The 17,653-nt window shown below is 45.1% G+C and overlaps 1 protein-coding gene across 1 annotated transcript; it reads left to right on the forward strand.

Annotated features, from left to right (window-relative positions):
• The first annotated feature begins 5,424 nt into the window (after positions 1–5,424).
• Positions 5,425–11,368, forward strand: MAGED1 (MAGE family member D1). Its single transcript, XM_084258058.1, has 12 exons — positions 5,425–5,493; positions 6,245–6,973; positions 7,608–8,276; positions 8,395–8,458; positions 8,679–8,758; positions 8,923–9,014; positions 9,226–9,305; positions 9,397–9,439; positions 9,694–9,756; positions 10,325–10,439; positions 10,690–11,075; positions 11,262–11,368. The coding sequence occupies exons 1-11, from the start codon at positions 5,449–5,451 to the stop codon at positions 11,065–11,067; spliced, it is 2,358 nt and encodes a 785-aa protein (XP_084114184.1). The 5' UTR covers positions 5,425–5,448; the 3' UTR covers positions 11,068–11,075; positions 11,262–11,368.
• Positions 11,369–17,653: the final 6,285 nt, after the last annotated feature.

Consider the following 17,653-nt stretch of genomic DNA (forward strand, 5'->3'; position numbering starts at 1 on the left):
CTCTGGGGAAATTTGGCAGTTTCTTACAACTAACATGCTTTTACTATACAACCCCGCAATTGTACTCCTGGGCATTTATCCCAGGGAAATGAGAACTTATGCTCACTACATACACACACACACACACACACACACAAATATTTATAGCAGCTTTATTCATAATAGTCCAAAACTGGAAACCAACCAGATGTCCAGGTGAATGAATGAGCCAACTGAAGCACATCGCTCCTATGGAGGACTGGTACACAGCAATAAGAAGCATCACACACTCGATACACACAAAATCTTGGATGTACCTCACAGGCATGCTGAGTGAAAAGTCTTTCAAAGTGCGACATATTGTGTGGTTCCAATTTTATAACTTTCTTGAAATGTAAAAATTACAGAGATGGAGAAACATTAGTAGATTCCATGGCTTAAGGATAGGGGAGGGAAGGAATGTGAGTGTGACTATAAAGGGTAGTATAAAGGAGATCCTGGTGGTAATAGACTAGTACTGTATCTGGATTACTGTGGTGATTACTATAGAATCCTCTACATGTGATAAGTGATAAGAATTATACATGTATGTCATACCAATGTCAATTTCCTGATTATGATATTGTCTTATAGTTACATATCTATCACCATTGGGGGAAGTGGCTGGGGTGTACATTGGGCATCTATACTATTTTTGCAATTTTCTGTGTATCTATAATTATTTCAAAATAATAGTTTAAAAAATTTAGAAGTTAGTAGAATAAAATAATTTGCTAAGGGCAGCTGGCCCAACTGCATTTCAAAAATCATGCCATAAGTCTTAGCCGGATGGAAACCCTTACTGCCATCACTGCATATTGGATGCCTGATGCTGCCCCGACCTTGCTACCAGTGCTGCTCCTAGAAAGTGGATTTTCTTGTGCTTGCTGCTTTCATCACTACAGCTGTGACAATGAACTCCACCATTGCATCTTTGAATCACTCCTTTCAGATAAACTGTTAGGTTGACGTGACAGTTTGTGCAGCAGCAGAATTCACTCAGCAGGTCTGGGGTGTTCAAAACCTATGCATTCCAAAGACAGGTACTCGAATTCTAAAGAAAGGTTCAACTCTTGACAAGCTCCTGAATGATAACCTTTAAGTTCTTGGTATGCCCTGCCTGCCTGATTAGAGTGTCTTTGTTCACCTGGGGCTTTGACCATACCAGATAGTTTATGTTGACAATGGGGTTTATAGTGGGGCCTTGGGTCTGTGGTGTTAGTTTGAACTACGCACAAGGCTGGATACTGAGTTACTAAGGTCAGTCACACAGGTGGCCCCTGCCTACTTGACTGACCCTTAGTAGAGGCTTCAAGGCCTTACCTGATTGAGCTTGCCTGATTGCCACACATCTCACTGGGAGAATTAAGCACTGACCATGCAACTCCACTTAAAGAACAACTAGAAACTCATGCCTGGTCTCTCCTGAACTCAGCTCTATGTTTCTTTTAACATTGATGATTTAACTTCATATCTTTTCACTGTAATGAACTATCTCCACAAATATAACACATTTTCTGAGTTTTATGACTACTGAGGATGGTCTTGAGGACCTTGCAACACTGGTAAATCCTAGAGCATAATCTTCTGGCTGTGATCTGAAAGATCACAGGATGTGAAAAAGTGAGTATCTGCCATTTGTCATTTGCACAGCTGGAGCTGTTATAGAACAAAGACTATATGCATTATATTACCTCGCTAAATGTGGGGAAAAAAAAAACTTGAAATACCTCTAGCTCCAAGGGATTTCAATGAGCATATGTAGGAGTGTATAAAATAATCTTACAAAGACTACATATAATGAGAAAAACACTTTACAAAAGAAATCTAACAGGCCCATTAATATATGAGTATAGTAATGGGGCACCATTACTTATCAGAAATGTAAATTAAAACCAGAAGAAAATGCCAGTAAAATGCCAACCAGATTGGCAAAAAATTTAGAAGTCTTACATTGCTAAGTGCTATAGAGTATGTCAGTCTTATTCCTGGACATCTGATGTCATAGGAATAAAAAAAAATAAGCATTAAAATATAAGAATATATGTATAACTTTTCTTATTGCAATGTTGTATTACAATGTGCCCCTTCAAAAGAAACCACCTGAAACTGAATGAATGGCCATCAATACGGAAATGCTTTAATAGATGGTGGTACATCCCTATCATGAAATATTATGCAGCAGTGTAAAAGACTGAGAGTAGACTAATGTTAACTATGATAAATCAGGTGCATTAAAGTGTGTATAACATCTTAATTTTGTAAAGCAGTTGAAAACATGATTTTGGAACATGAAGGATACAAAAATTGTTGTTAAAAATGCATGTGTGATAAAAGAGGGTAGAGGTGAAAGAAAATAGTTCAAGGCAATAATAAAAATACAATGGAAAATGTTTATGGCCGATATAATAAACTCATTTATGTAAGAATGTATTGCATTAAGTGTTATATGAAAAAGTAGCATAAAATACTTTAAAATTGGCATGATTTAGAGTGCTTAAATTTTAAAATATTTAGGTACTGTGAAAATTTTTAATAATGAATATACATTATCGGTATAATGAGGAAAAATAAGTGGATTCATTGCAGGAAAGAAAAGAGAATGCCGCTCAGATTTCTTGCTTGAAAATCAGGGTGGAGAAGGGGATTCATTCATTCATTCATTACCAATTTTTTTTTTCATATAAGATATGCCAGGTATTGTTCTAAATGCTGGGAACACAGCAATGAATAAAACAAACAAAAATCCACCTCTCTAAAAGGCTTTCTTCATTCAAATGGGACGGGAAAGGCATGATTAAAGGGGAAACTGTTGGTGAGGAGGGATCGGTTTGGGAACTGTTAATTTTGAAAACACTGAGAGCCAATTGGAGAACTGAGGTAGGCAGTTGGACTGTGGATCTCTAGGCCAAGTCAAGACTGGAAATACAGATATGGAAGCAGCTAGCTTATAAAATGGTGTTTCAGACCTCCTTTCCTGAGTCTGATCACGTCCCACTGCAGACACTTTACAGAGGAAGTGCTGAGGAAAAACAGGCAGCTGACAGGGGAGGTTGCTATGCAACAGATGAAGAAAGTCATCCAGCCAGGCAGAATTGATGTTGGCCCTTGGGGACCAAATGCTGCCATCCTTCCTAGCATTAGATTCCTTTCATATGTTGGCTTCTGGCAGGAACTGGTGCCAGAACGAACGTGAAATGCGCAAATGCCTTGGATTTTTGGAAAGTATCAGTTCAATTTGAGTCACTTCATATGTGTATCCCATTTTCTGCCTTTTTTTTTTTTTTTGGTCTCCAGTCATTCTGGAGGCACAACATATGCGTGTCCTTGAGTAGGACCCTAGGAAGTGCTCCTTGTGCTTCCCATTTTGTATATTAAGAACCAGGCTCAGAAGTGAAGTGAGCTGAGTGAGCTCATACAGCTAGTGACAGGCCTGGCACTCCATCCCACGACTTGAGGCCCAGCCCTGTAAGCAACCTGGACAACCATTTAGTCTGAATCCGGGCTTGCTTGGCTCAGACACTCAAGTGTCCTAATGCCCTGGTCAGTCCAGCAGGCACCAGGAGGGCCTCGGGGGCAACATGTATATGCCACTCTGGGTGCAGAGGCCTGGAAGTTGATCAGGGAGTGAACCCCAAAGTACAATTCCTACTTCTGTATGGGCCCACATAGAGTTGGCAGGGCATAGGTTTTGGACCTTTACCTGTTTCCTGGATGTAGGTAAGGATGTGATAGGTCAGGGAGAACACCAACCTTTCTTATATTTGGGGAAGATACTGAGGTGGGGGAAGGTTAGACATTCAAAATGTAGGGAGGTAGGGAGGGTGCCTCATCCCCCAGGCCAGCTCTAGTGGAACCTGGGTTTTTGAAGTCAACAAGACCCTAGCTCAAACCCTGCAGTTTCTATTTACTGGCTCTGTGACCTTGTCTAGATCATAGAATGTTTGTGCCTCAGCTTCCTGATCTGCAAAATGGAGATGCTGATAACCACCTCATGGGCTGCTGTGGCAGAAAGACAAACGCCAGCACAGATCGTGCTGTGATACACAACCTGTGCCCTCTTCTTAAATCCTCCCCCCCAACGACCACCACCAAAAAAAGTCCATGGCTGGAGCTGCACAAAGGGCAAAAAAGAGGCTAATATTTATCAGTCTGAAAGCTGGTGAGGGGAATGGGGGATTGGGGATCGCGTAGAGTCATGTAGCAGGCAGAGACTTTTCCCACCTCCTGAGGCCATTGCTTTCCCTGGGTCCCAAAGATGAGCTTAGCAGGAGCCTAGCACTTGTTGCAATCAGAGACCCCACAATGAAACCTCCTGAAGAGTGACCTATGTGTTGCTAGGCAAGAGGGTGGAGATGCAAGTCGACCTGACAGGAGGGGCCTTGAGAGGGGAGGGATAGGCTTAGAGACGCATTGCGGAAAAGGTAGGGGGCCGGTGTGCGGGGGCAAGGGGTGGGACCTAGAGCCACAGCTCATCTGTTTGGGGGAGGGGATACGGAGGAAGGGGAGGGACCACTGTATATTGTCGACCTGGTTGGTGGTGGGGTGGTGTGTTGGCAAAGGGGCGGGACTGCCTGCCATTACACATGCGCATCATGGTCTTTAGGACGAAGCTTTTGTTGGGGAAGCGGGCGGGACTCCACTTGGTCTTTTGGATCTTGCGCATGCGCGCGGCGATCTGAGGCGGTGGGTGGTATATTAAGCGAAGAGGCGGGGTCGTCCTAGCTGCCGCGCTGGCATTTTCTCCTGGACAAGGAGAGGGTGCGGCTGCAGAGAGCGGAGCACTGCAATCCCGATCCTCTGAGTCGTGAAGAAGGGAGGCAAGGAGGGGGTTGGGGTTGGGGCCTGAGGCAAGGTGAGACTTCGCCCCCAGACAGGGCATCTGCCCCCTGGTGCGGGCCCCCCATTTTTCATCCCGACCCCTTTACCCTGGATTCTAATCCCCCTTCCGCTACCCGAGCTCCGATTCACACCCCTCACCCGATCCTCCCTTATTCAGGACCCCTGTTCCGCGCTCTGAACCCGTCCAATCCCCTCCCATCGTTCACAATCTCCACATTCTCGACCGCGATCTGTACTGTTATACGATTCTTCCTGATTCAGAACCCTCATTCAATTTCCCAAACGCGAATTCCAACCCAGTCCCCCTGGATTCAGAACTGTTACCTGCTTTCTGAACCCTGATTTGAGGCTTCTACCACTCAGTAGTTTCTCGGGATCCAGAACCGCCATCGGGACACCCATTCACTTTTCCCACCACGGTCCGGCAGGTTCTTACATTCAGCACCTCATCCGCCCCCGCCCCCCAACAAGCAGCCCCCAAACTCCTATCCCCTTAAATTCGGTCCTTTATATTAGCCCTTCTGTAGTATAATCCCAGCTCCTCCCCCACAACCCCCAGGCTCTGCTCTTGCCAGAGGGAAGGGAGTCATGGCTCAGAACATGGACTGTGGTGCGGGCCTCCTCGGCTTCCAGGTGAGATTTCCACCCCCCCCCACCCCCACCCCGCCATTTCCTCAGCCAGCATTTCCCCCTGGACTCTTTTGGTCCCCCAAACCCTGTATCCGATTTTGCCCTCTTCATGCTTTAACCCCCTGTGTTGCAGATTCCCATGGTTTAGCGATGGGGGGGTGGGGGAGGGGTGTGCTTTGCGACCATCAGTCCCTGCTCAGAGAGAGGGGAGACCCTGTTAGTAGTCAGGGCAATCTGCCCAGAGAATGCGGGTTGGGTATGGAACCATTTTTTCCCATAGCCCTGGCGCCTGTATAGCAATCTGCTGCCCCCTCCCCCACTCGCCCCCCCTTCTGCATTCCCCACCCCCTGCAACCCCCCTCATTCTCCTCAACTCCTCACAGCACCCTGGCTCCACCTCCAGTCCCTAACTCCTGCTGCACGCCACACGCCTCACAGCATGCCCCTCACAGCATGCCCGCACAGCATGCACACGCCTAGCGGCTCTAACCTCACTCCTGGACCAGCCCCTGTGCCACTTCTCCCCGACTCATTACTCCATCCACCCCCCACAGCGGTTTAGCCTCTGCCCTGCATCACTGCACCCCTGCCACACATCAGCCTCCCCTTAGCTTCTCTAGCCCTGCAGATCTTTGCCTCCGACCTCCTTTTGCACCAGCTGCCCTTCTGCACCTCCCCTGAGCTGCTCCACCCCCATCCTTCTGCTCCCACTTCAGAGGCCCTGAGATTTAATTTTTTTCCCCTGTATTTGCAGACTGAGGCCTCTGTGGAAGACAGCGCCTTGCTTATGCAGACCCTGATGGAGGCCATCCAGATCTCGGAGGCTCCACCTACCAACCAGGCCACAGCAGCTGCCAGTGGGCAGAATGCTAGTCCCCAGAGTTTACAGCCCCCAACAGCCAGTGAGATGGCTGATATTCAGGTTTCAGCAGCTGCCGCTAGGCCTAAGACAGCCTTTAAGGCCCAGAATGCCACCTCAAAAGGCCCAAATGGTGCCTATGATTTCTCTCATGCTCTTAATGCCAAGGAGATGCCCAACACCCCACCTAAGTCAGCCTTTAAGGCCCAGAATGCCACCTCAAAGGGCCCAAATGCTGCCTATGATTTTTCCCAGGCAGCAACCACCAGTGAGTTAACTGCCAACAAGTCTGAGATGGCTTTTAAGGCCCAGAATGCCACTACTAATAATAAGGTGGGACCAAATGCCACCTACAATTTCTCTCAGTCTCTCAATGCCAATGAGATGGCCAACACTCAGCCTAAGACAGCCTTCAAGGCTTGGAATGACACCACTAAGGCCTCTGTAACTGATACCCAGATCCAGAATGTTAACCAGGCCAAGATGGCCACTTCCCAGGCTGACATAGAGGCTGAACCAGGTATCTCTGAATCTGATGGTGCAGCCGCACAGACACCAGCAGATGGTTCTCAGGCTCAGAATCTGGAGTCCAGGACTATAATTCGGGGCAAGAGGACCCGCAAGGTGAGATCCATGGTAGTTCCACTTTGCTTTGGGCTCTATGTTTTCTTCTCGATGTGGTTCATTTGTTCTAAAGCTAACAATCTGTAGGTATGTATAGCTAGCTAGGTATATTTCTCTGTTCACCTGGATCATAGGGGACCAAGTAAATGTCATAATTCCTTCTCTCTTGATAGACATAGGTTGATGGGGACATGAGACGTGGACTCATACAACCTATATGTGGTTCATGAAGTTTATGTTTTGATAGTAGTTGCCATATGTTAGATTTTGTTGCCATGTGTTAGAATGCTAGTCACATTCACACAGGTTACCTCGCTCAGTAAGTCTTCAGAGTTCTTTTTATCAGCTAGAGGTTATATCTCAGTTTTACAGAGAAGGAAACTAAGACCCAGAGAGGTCAAGTGATTGAGTAATTTGTACAGGGTGGTACAAGCAGAGCCAGTGGTGAGAAGCTTCAGGCCCCACCCTTGGGTTACTCCTCATCTGGTTCAGAGATGAAACTCCTGCCTGGAGGACAGTGAAAGACAGGCCCAGGACTCAGGGTAACCATTGGCTAGTGGGTCATGCTGGAATAGATAGGGCAAGGACACAAACAACTGGTAACACTTGACCTTCCTTCTCTCTGATGATGCAGATTAATAACTTGAATGTGGAAGACAACAGCAGTGGGGATCAGAGGCGGGCCCCACTGTCTACAGGGACCTGGAGGTCTGCACCGGTTCCAGTTACCACCCAGAACCCACCGGGAGCACCCCCCAATGTGCTCTGGCAGACCCCCTTGGCTTGGCAGAACCCATCAGGCTGGCAAAACCAGACAACCAGGCAGACCCCACCAGCACGTCAGAGCCCCCCAGCTAGGCAGACCCCACCAGCCTGGCAAAACCCTGTTGCTTGGCAGAACCCAGTGATCTGGCCAAACCCAGTGATCTGGCAGAACCCAGTGATTTGGCCTAACCCCATTGTCTGGCCTGGCCCTGTTGTCTGGCCAAACCCATTGGCCTGGCAGAATCCACCTGGATGGCAGACCCCACCTGGATGGCAGACCCCACCAGGCTGGCAGGGTCCTCCAGATTGGCAAGGCCCTCCTGACTGGCCCCTGCCTCCTGACTGGCCATTGCCACCTGATTGGCCGCTTCCCACTGACTGGCCACTCCCACCTGACTGGATCCCCACTGATTGGCCAGTTCCACCTGACTGGCAGAACCTACGACCCTCACCAAACCTGCGACCCTCTCCCAACTCTCGTGCCTCACAGAACCTGGGTGCCTCACAGCCCCGAGATGTGGCCCTTCTTCAGGAAAGAGTAAGAACTGTAACTCCAGTCACTTCTCTCTCTTGCTCTTTGTCTTCCTTCCAGCTGTAATTTAACCAAGTTTTCTGTAAATATCTTGTAATTTAATGATTTTCTTTTCCCCTTTCAGGCGAATAAATTGGTCAAGTACCTGATGCTTAAAGATTACACAAAGGTGCCCATCAAGCGCTCAGGTAGGCATCCAGAGCCCACTCCTGGGGCTCTGCCCTTCCCCTCACCTGGTTTTGTTCTCTAGACATCCCTTTGCTTATATGTTCCCTCCCTTTCCTCCCATTTCTCTGTGTATGGCTGATTCTTCCTTTTTTCATCCTTTGCTCCCTGCAGCAGGGCTGCCACAGGGGTTGTACTCTGAGGCCACTGCTCAGCCCAGGTGCTCCCTCCTCTCTCTTACAGAAATGCTGAGGGATATCATCCGTGAATACACTGATGTTTATCCAGAAATCATTGAGCGTGCATGCTTTGTCCTGGAGAAGGTGAGCAGGCAGTCCCTAAGGACAGGAGTGATGGGCAGTTTTGATTGCAAAGATGCATGAGGTTTCTACTGAAAGTTTAGGGCCCGTCTCACCAGGAGGTGAGTGACTGAGTATGGGTAGGTTATGCTAGGTTTTGTTCACAGTCTTTTCTCTTGTCCCTGTAGAAATTTGGGATTCAACTGAAGGAAATTGACAAGGAAGAACATCTGTATATTCTCATCAGCACCCCCGAGTCCCTGGCTGGCATACTGGGAACGTAAGACGGGCAAGGAGGTGGAACATTGCCTTTCTCAGTGGTGCTTTTTTCCCGGGAGTTTCAAGTAGGTCAGGGTCGTCACATAGCAGGTCATGGGCAATGGGTAGAACTACCCCTTAGCTGAGGAATACTTGGGAGCTGGAGGGGTGAGCTGGCTGGCATGTCTCCTACAAATGGCTACTGAAAATAGGTTCTTTTTGTTTTCCCTTAGGACCAAAGACACACCCAAGCTGGGTCTCCTCTTGGTGATTTTGGGCATCATCTTCATGAATGGCAATCGTGCCAGTGAAGGTGAGTGACTGAACCTGCAGCTGGGGGTTGGCTTCAACCTGACTTCCATTCTCATTTTCCATCCCTTGTCTCCCCTTGCCTCCCATTGCAGCTGTCCTCTGGGAGGCACTACGCAAGATGGGACTGCGTCCTGGGTATGATTGGGCTTGCTCATCACTTGCCTGTTCATATGTATCATCCTTTGGCAACAGAGGATGGTCCCAGGATTGCATCAGCCTGGTTTAAGGGAATTGGTTTGGGGAGATACAGAGCCCAAGTATGTGATCTGGGTGGATGGGGAACTACTCTCTGCCTCATCTCTTACCTTTGAAATCTGTACTGAAAAACTCTTTTCTTTTCTTTTGGTAATGTCATAATCTCTGATATGGGTTTCCTTTTTTACTATTAGGGTGAGACATCCTCTCCTTGGAGATCTGCGGAAACTTCTCACTTATGAGTTTGTAAAGCAGAAGTAAGTGATGCCTAAGGGGCTTTTCCAGTCCTCATAACTTCTGTGTGCTGATCTGCTTCACAAAGACCTTCCCACACTCATTTCTTATGCTAACTACCTATCCATATACACACTGAAACAACATGTGTACTTAGAGGTATTTGTTGCATACTACTAGTGGTTGGATTTTTCTGCAGTAGTGTTACCTCGCAAGTGAAGCCTGTGCACCATCCTCAGAGTAGACATAAAAGGCATTTGCACTACAGTGTCATCATTGTGATAGGTCTCTCTGTGGCTCATTGACAAGATCACAGACCCTGCAGCTAGAGCTGTGACAGGGTGAGAGGAAGTGTTGCCCTTTTCTGTGACCTACACATGCCTCCTTGCAGCTGTAAGTGCCTGCTGGGTGTAGAAGCACTGGCATGGGAATCTGAAGGTCTTAGTAGAGGATAAATACTGTTTAGCAATGAGTCTGGGGGTAGGGAAAGTTGCTCCCTAAATCTGGGGTTTCACAGTCTGGGGTTATTATGCTTTCATGGGACTACCATTCTGCCCGGGTAGAAACAAAGATCTTTTTGTTCTTTCTAAGATACCTGGACTATAGACGAGTGCCCAACAGCAACCCTCCTGAATACGAGTTCCTCTGGGGCCTCCGTTCCTACCATGAGACTAGCAAGATGAAAGTGCTGAGATTCATTGCAGAGGTAATCGAGGAACATCTTGAGACTTGATAGGTCAGGGCTGAGCATGACTGACTGGGAAAGTCCGGAAAAGGAGTGAGATCTTAGGTATCGGGCCCATGGTAGGTGCCGTGTTACTGGTGATATGTGCTATTATTATGTAAACAACACAAAGTAGGGCACTAGATATGTGGTAGATGCTTTATTATTAACTATTAACTAACACTAAGTAATATCATGTGGCTTGTGTTTTATTTTCTGTTCCTCATCTCAGGTTCAGAAGAGAGACCCGCGCGACTGGACTGCACAGTTCATGGAGGCTGCGGATGAGGCCTTGGATGCTCTGGATGCTGCTGCGGCTGAGGCCGAAGCCCGGGCCGAGGCGAGAAGCCGCATGGGGATTGGAGATGAGGCTGTATCTGGGCCCTGGAGCTGGGATGACATTGAGTTTGAGCTGCTGACCTGGGATGAGGAAGGAGATTTTGGAGATCCCTGGTCTAGAATCCCGTTTACCTTCTGGGCCCGATACCACCAGAACGCCCGCTCCAGATTTCCTCAGACCTTCGCCAGCCCCATTATTGGCCCTGGTGGTACAGCCAGTGCCAACTTTGCTGCCAACTTTGGTGCCATTGGTTTCTTCTGGGTTGAGTGAGATGTTGGGTAGGTATAACCCCGAGTGGGTATATCTTGGGACATAGAGGGTACATGGGGGATATATTTATGCGCTGGGTGTTACAGGAGACCCTTGGTGGGGAGATGAGGGAATTATGGGAAACACTCTTTGATATTTATTCCTTAATATTTGATATATATCACTGATTTTCAAATTTTTCCTTATGTTCACAGATATTGCTAATCAGTTGCAATAGTCTTTCCCCTGAGTGAGGCTGAAGCCTCAGATTCCTTCTGAACAAAGCTATCTAGAGAGCCACATCCTGTTGACTGAAAGTGGCATGCAAGATAATTTTATTTGCTGTTCCTTGTCTATTGCTTTCCCCCTCCCCCTTGTGTGCTGTCAAGTTTTGGTATCAGAAATAAACGTTGAATCTGCAAAATGGATTAGACTTGCTCCCTGTTTTTTACTGTTTGGGGAGTGACAGGGCTTGAGGGGCAGATCAGCTTTCAACAGATGGAAATGTGGATAGATCTAGTTAATGGGTTAGGAAACAAAGAAGGGATAAATGAATACAAGTGTTAATGAGGTCTAAGAACTAGTTTGGCATATATACATACATACGTGTGTGTGTGTGTGTCTGTGTGTGTGTGTCTATATATATATATATATATATATATATATATGACTTCAGTGACTCATGTGATCTCCTGCTAGATGTCCTGGAATAAAGAGAGAGGGTGTAGGTATTCAGAAAGTTGTGTTTAAGACAGAGGAGGCAGAACTCCAGGTAATAACAAGGTCCAGAGAGTAGGTGGTTGAAGGGGAGAGAAGATAATTGTTCTGGAGATGATGTTCCTGGAACGCCAAGGTGTTGATTTTATTATCAGTGTGGAAAGTAAAATAACTTCAGGATGGGGGAGGCGTAGGAACAGAGAACACCATGAACCAGGTTCCACAGTCTCCTCTCTGAGAAGGAAGATCTCTTACCCCTACCTACATTGTCCCTAAGGGGATGGGCTCACAGGCTGCTGCCTCTTCTTTGGAAATGCTGCTCAGGAACCTCTCCCTCTAGAAAGCCTTCACAACCCACAACCCCCTCAAGACCAGGGCTTTCTTGTCCTGGGGCCTTAAAGGCAGTGAAGGAAACCTCACAATGGCCTCTTTCCCCTTCCTTCAGGGAGAAAGAGGAACTTCTGTTATTTTAAGAAGAAGAATTGAAAAAGTATAATAAAGCTCCGTGCAGAACTGGACAGTCTTAATAATGACTGAAAACGGGGACATGGCTTGAGCTAATGAAAGTAGAATGTTCTTGAAGATGGAATTAGGCCTAGGCCATAATGTCCTCAGAGGCTTGGTATTTCCTAAGCCTGTAGGCAAGGGCAGAAGCAGGAGCTCCTGGGGTAGAAGAAAGCAATTTTGCCTCCTGGAAAGGGCTGAGTAGTGGGTAAGGACAGTATCCAGGGCTTCCTCAGGTTCTCGGGTGATGTCCACATCCTGGAAAGGACAGAGCCAGGATTAATAAGGAAGAGACAGAGATGTGGGCCCCAGCCCTCCACTCCCCCTTGTCCTCACTATCACATTATCCTCTTTCAGCCAGGCCTGGATCCTGACCCCTCCGTGTGCAAGCCCCCAGAGATCTCAGCTGAGGCCTTTTGGGCAGGGGTTCCTCTAGCCTGTGTCATTATAGTGCCTAGGGTCTGAGCTGTGGTTTCTGCATTTCTGAGTGCTGGCTATTCTACCGCTGGTGCAAAGCACCCAAGCTCTGTGGGGTTGGAGTGGCTTCTGTAGGGGACAGGTAGGCTTTTACCATGTGCCACAAAGTCCCTCACCTACCTCAGGCTTCTCCTGGTGTGTGTTTACAACCTCTACATTCAAGTAGATGGACTCCACATTGCAACCTCAGAAAAGAACAAGCCGTCAATCAAGAAGCCCTTGAGGTGAGCACAGGTCTTGCCGGAGGTATCATTCCCTCCCGGTCATCAGTCATCACCACCCCACCCCCAGCTCGGCCTGTGTGCAGATTGTGACTGCCCTGTAGGGAGGGACTTTACACCAGATGTGTGATTTTGGGGCCCACCACAGGCCTAAGAGGAAGCCAACAAGGTGTCCTCCCAGTCCCACCCCTAATAAAAGTTTCAGAGTTCTATGGGCCTCAGATGCTCAGTGGGGAATGGGAAGGAGATGAGACGAGATGAATTCTGGGAACTCCCCCGACTCTCGTGGTCAATGAGGCAGTAATTTAGTCAATAAACAGCTACGATGGAGCCTGGTAGATCTCCTGAGCTGTATTAGGTGCCGAAGTGGCAGATGAGTCCTAGGGCCACTGCCTTGCGGTGATGGGTCACAGGCAGAGTTCATTTTGAGGACAATGCTGTTGTGGCAACACCAGAAGTGTGGGAGGTCACAAGGGAATTCTGGGGAACCTCAAGAAGAAGGGTGGTATTAATTGGGCCTGGACCTGCCAGAGGAGGCCCGTTGCCTATGGAAACCCCCTTATCTCCATCCATGTGGATGGCAGCCTACTCCAGGCTGCAGTACATTGTCTTCCCTGTCACACCCCAGAAGAGATTTGATTTTTCTCTTCCTTGCTCATTAAATTCTGGTGCAATTTGGACATTTGGCAAAACCTGAATAAGATCTTTAAATTAGATAATATTTTGTCAACGTTAGGAATCTGATTTTGATTGTTGTGCTATTTTCTGTAAAAATATCTTTGTAACTTATTCTCAGAATACTTTAAAAAATTTGTGAAAGAGAGAGGGATGGAGGGAGAGAGAGGTGAATAAACCAAATATAGAAAAGAAGGTTAACATTGGGGAATCTAGGTTAAGTGTATACAGGAATTCTTTTTACTATTCTTACGTTTTTAACTCTTAAATTATATCAGAAATAAACGTTAAATGTACTGTTATTTTAATAGATATTCACTAAAACTCACTTATCCAACATCTACACATACTTCTTGCCATTGTATCCTTAAAGGATACTAACTTCACCTAGTTATCCTTCATACAAATAAAAATGCATTCACCCTTCTACAGAGAAAACTTAGAGTATCATATAGTGTTGCATCCAGATCCAAGTCCAGGGATAATGGTTCATCTTAATTATCAGGGATTTTGAATGAAGACATTTGGGAAAATGAACTCAAAACTGACTTAGGGACGTGATATATGGAATTCTTGGACTGATCCCGAGCATGAGATTATTAGTGTTAGATGTGAATGATCATCAGTGGGCTCAGTAATTAGGTGGGTGACATGACTCACTCAATGGAGGTCAGTAAGCCTCTCAGCCATTCCTGTTGGCACAGGTACAAAGTGGTCACAGTGACTCCAACAGAGTTTATGTATGGCCTCAGAACATGGTTTCCCTTTACAAAAACTGATGTATAATTTGCATGCTGAATGCATAATTTGCCAACACTATACTGAGTTCCTGATAGATACCCATCTCCAGGGGAACAGCCAAGTACTTGGGGGTAAGTTCATTAATTTGGGACCATTAGATAATGAAGGATTTAGTTGTGTTTATAATGCCCTGAAATAGTACAGATTTTTTTTTAAAGATTTATTTATGCATACAAGAACTGGGGTACAGGCCAGAGGTGCAGGGGGTGAGAGCATTCACCAGAGACAGAGTGGGGAGCAGAATAGGCAGACTGACTGAAATACACTGCTGAGGGGAGCAGCGGGCGAGTCAAGAAAGGTCTACTGCGCCATGTGGGTAGGGCTGGTGATTGAAATTGTGCTATAGAGGCTGTGGATGGCTTCATAGTGCTGTGATTAACCCCTTGTACCACCAGGGAGGCCCTATTCTAGATGCTGATTTGTCTTTTCTTCCTGCTATACTCTCACCACCACCATTTGTGATCTTGTTTTGTTACTCTATATTCCACATATAAGTGGAATAAACATGAACACACAATACACACATTTTCCGTATCCACTCTTCTGTCAGTGGATACTTAGGTTATTTCCATGTTTTGGCTATCATGAATAATGAGCAAGGGGGTACAGAGCACCTTGAGACAGTGATTCCACCATATGAAGGGACTGTTGAACCATGTTAGTGCTATTTTAAACAAGGAATGTTCATACTGTTTACCACAGTGGCTGTACCAATTTACATTCCTACCAGCAGTGCACAAGGGTTTCCTTTTTTCCACATACAACACTTGTTATTTCTTCTCTTTTTGATAATAGCCATTCTAGTATGTGAGGGGTGATATCTCCTTGTGGTTTTGATTTCCAATTCCCTGATATTACTGAAGTTGAGAATCCCTCGATGTAAAAGTAGGTCATTTGTATGTTTTCATTGGGAAAATGTCTATTCAATTACTTTGTTCATTTTTATTTATTTTTTAAAGATTTATTTATTTATTTATACAAGCACTGGGTACAGTCAGATGCATGGGAGAGTGAGAGAATTCACCAGAGCCAGAGCAGTGGACAGAACAGGCAGACTGACAAAGTACACTGCTGAGGGGAGCAGCAGGCTGAAGGAGAGGTCTACACGCCATGTGGGACCCTCGCCCAGCAGCTGGGGATTGAACCGGCGCTGCAGAGGCTGTGGGCAGTTTCATAACCCAGCGCTCAACCGCTGCGCCACCAGGGAGGCCCTACTTTGTTCATTTTTAAATTGGATTTTTTTCTACAACTCCAGCATGAGTTCTTTATATATTTTGGATATTAGCCTCTTATCAGATGGATAGTTTGCAAATATTTTCTACCATATCATAGGTTGCCTATTCATTTTACTGATTGTTTCATTTGCTGTGGAGAAACTTTTTTTTTTGTTAAATATAATACCACATGTTTATTTTTTTGCTTTTGTTGCTTGTGCTTTTGGTTTTATATCTATAAGATCATTTCCAAGATCAACATCAAAGAACATTTTCCCTATGTTTTCTTCTAGTAGTTTAATAGTTTTGGGTATTAAATCCATTCAAGTAAATTTTTCTGAGAGTTGTAAAATAGTTCAGTTTCATTCCCTTCAATCAATATATAGTTTTCCAAGCACCATTTCCCCAACAGACTGTTTTTTTAGTATTGTTGGCTCCCTTATCATATATTATTTGACTGTACATAAATGGATTTATTTGTGTCCGTATTTATACCAGTGCCATACAATTTTGATTATTATAGTTTTGTGAAAAAGTTTGAAATTAGGAATTGTGATGCCTCCAGCTTTGTTTTTTTCTCAGGATTGCCTTGACTACTTGTGATATTTTGTGGTTCCATATGAATTTTAGGATTGCTTCTTCAGCTTCTGTGAAAAATGCCAGTGAATTATTGATATGGATCCCCCCCCCTCCAAATTACATTTATTGAGGTAAAGTAGGTTTACATCTTTGTATCTGCTCTGGGGGTTATAGCTTCAAACCTCTACAAATGTGTACTTTCACATCCTGCCCATCACCAGTGCTCCAGCTATCCTCTACCACAGCCCATTAATCCTCTTCTCTCCCCTATCACTCTCCCCTTCTGGTTGCCTCGTTTTGCACAATTCCTGTTTTCAGATGCTAAGACTTTACTATTGCTTGGTTTTCACTCACCCCTTGTTATGTTTCCCTATCTTCAACATCTAACTGACACCATCCAGCACTGCCTTTCTCCTTCTGACTTATTTATCTTGTCATTATCCTTTTCAATTCCATTCACTGAATGTATAGACAATGGGTAGTATGGATATTTTAACAATACAAAATTTTCAAATCCTTGAACATGGAATTTTCTTTTTTTTTCTTTTTTTCAGTTTTTTTAATATTTTATTTTATATAATTCTTACATCATTTTTCATTTTTGCACAATGTATGCATTTTCATTTTGGTTATAGTCCCCATAAAATTACACCCCCCCCTTACTTTGGCCTTCATCCTTCCTCTCCTCACCCCACCCCCCCATAGTGTGTCTCTGGTTTATAGTTGCTTGTTGATTTTGATTTTTTACTTTATTATAATTAGTCTTTTTCCCGGTCCCTTATTTAGGTGTTCTAAATTCCTGCTATGAGTGAGACCATCCGGTATTTTTCTTTTTCTTTCTGGCTCATTTCGTTGAGCATGATCAAGAACATGGAATTGTCTTTCCATTTGTTTGTGTCTTCCTCATTTTCTTATATTGTTTGATATACAGATCTTTCACTTCCTTGGTTATATTTATTCCCAAGATATCCCACAATTTTTGATGGTATTTCAAAGGGATTGTTTTATTTATTTTTAGTTAATTTGTTATTAGTGTAAGGAAACACAATTATTTTTGCATGTTGATTTTGTGTCCTACAAAATTGCTGAATTCATTGATCAGTTTTAATTTGTGGCATCTTTAGAATTTTCTATATCTAAGATCATGTCATCCGCAGAGACAATTTTACTTATTCTTTTCTGATTTTGGTGGCTTTTGTTTCTTTTTCTTGCCTAGCAGTTCTGATTTCTATTGTGAATGCTCTATATGTTCTATTTCTGTTGTGAATGTTCTATGTTCTATACTGTGAATAATGGTCTGATGATTATGGGTATGCATGTACTTCTTCAAATTAGTGTTTTCACATTCTTTGGTTAAATGCCCAGAAGTGAGATAACTGGATCATATGAAATTTCTATTTTTAACATTTTGAAGGATTT

Source organism: Talpa europaea (assembly GCF_964194135.1).
Source record: "Talpa europaea genome assembly, chromosome: X".
NCBI lineage: Eukaryota > Metazoa > Chordata > Mammalia > Eulipotyphla > Talpidae > Talpa > Talpa europaea.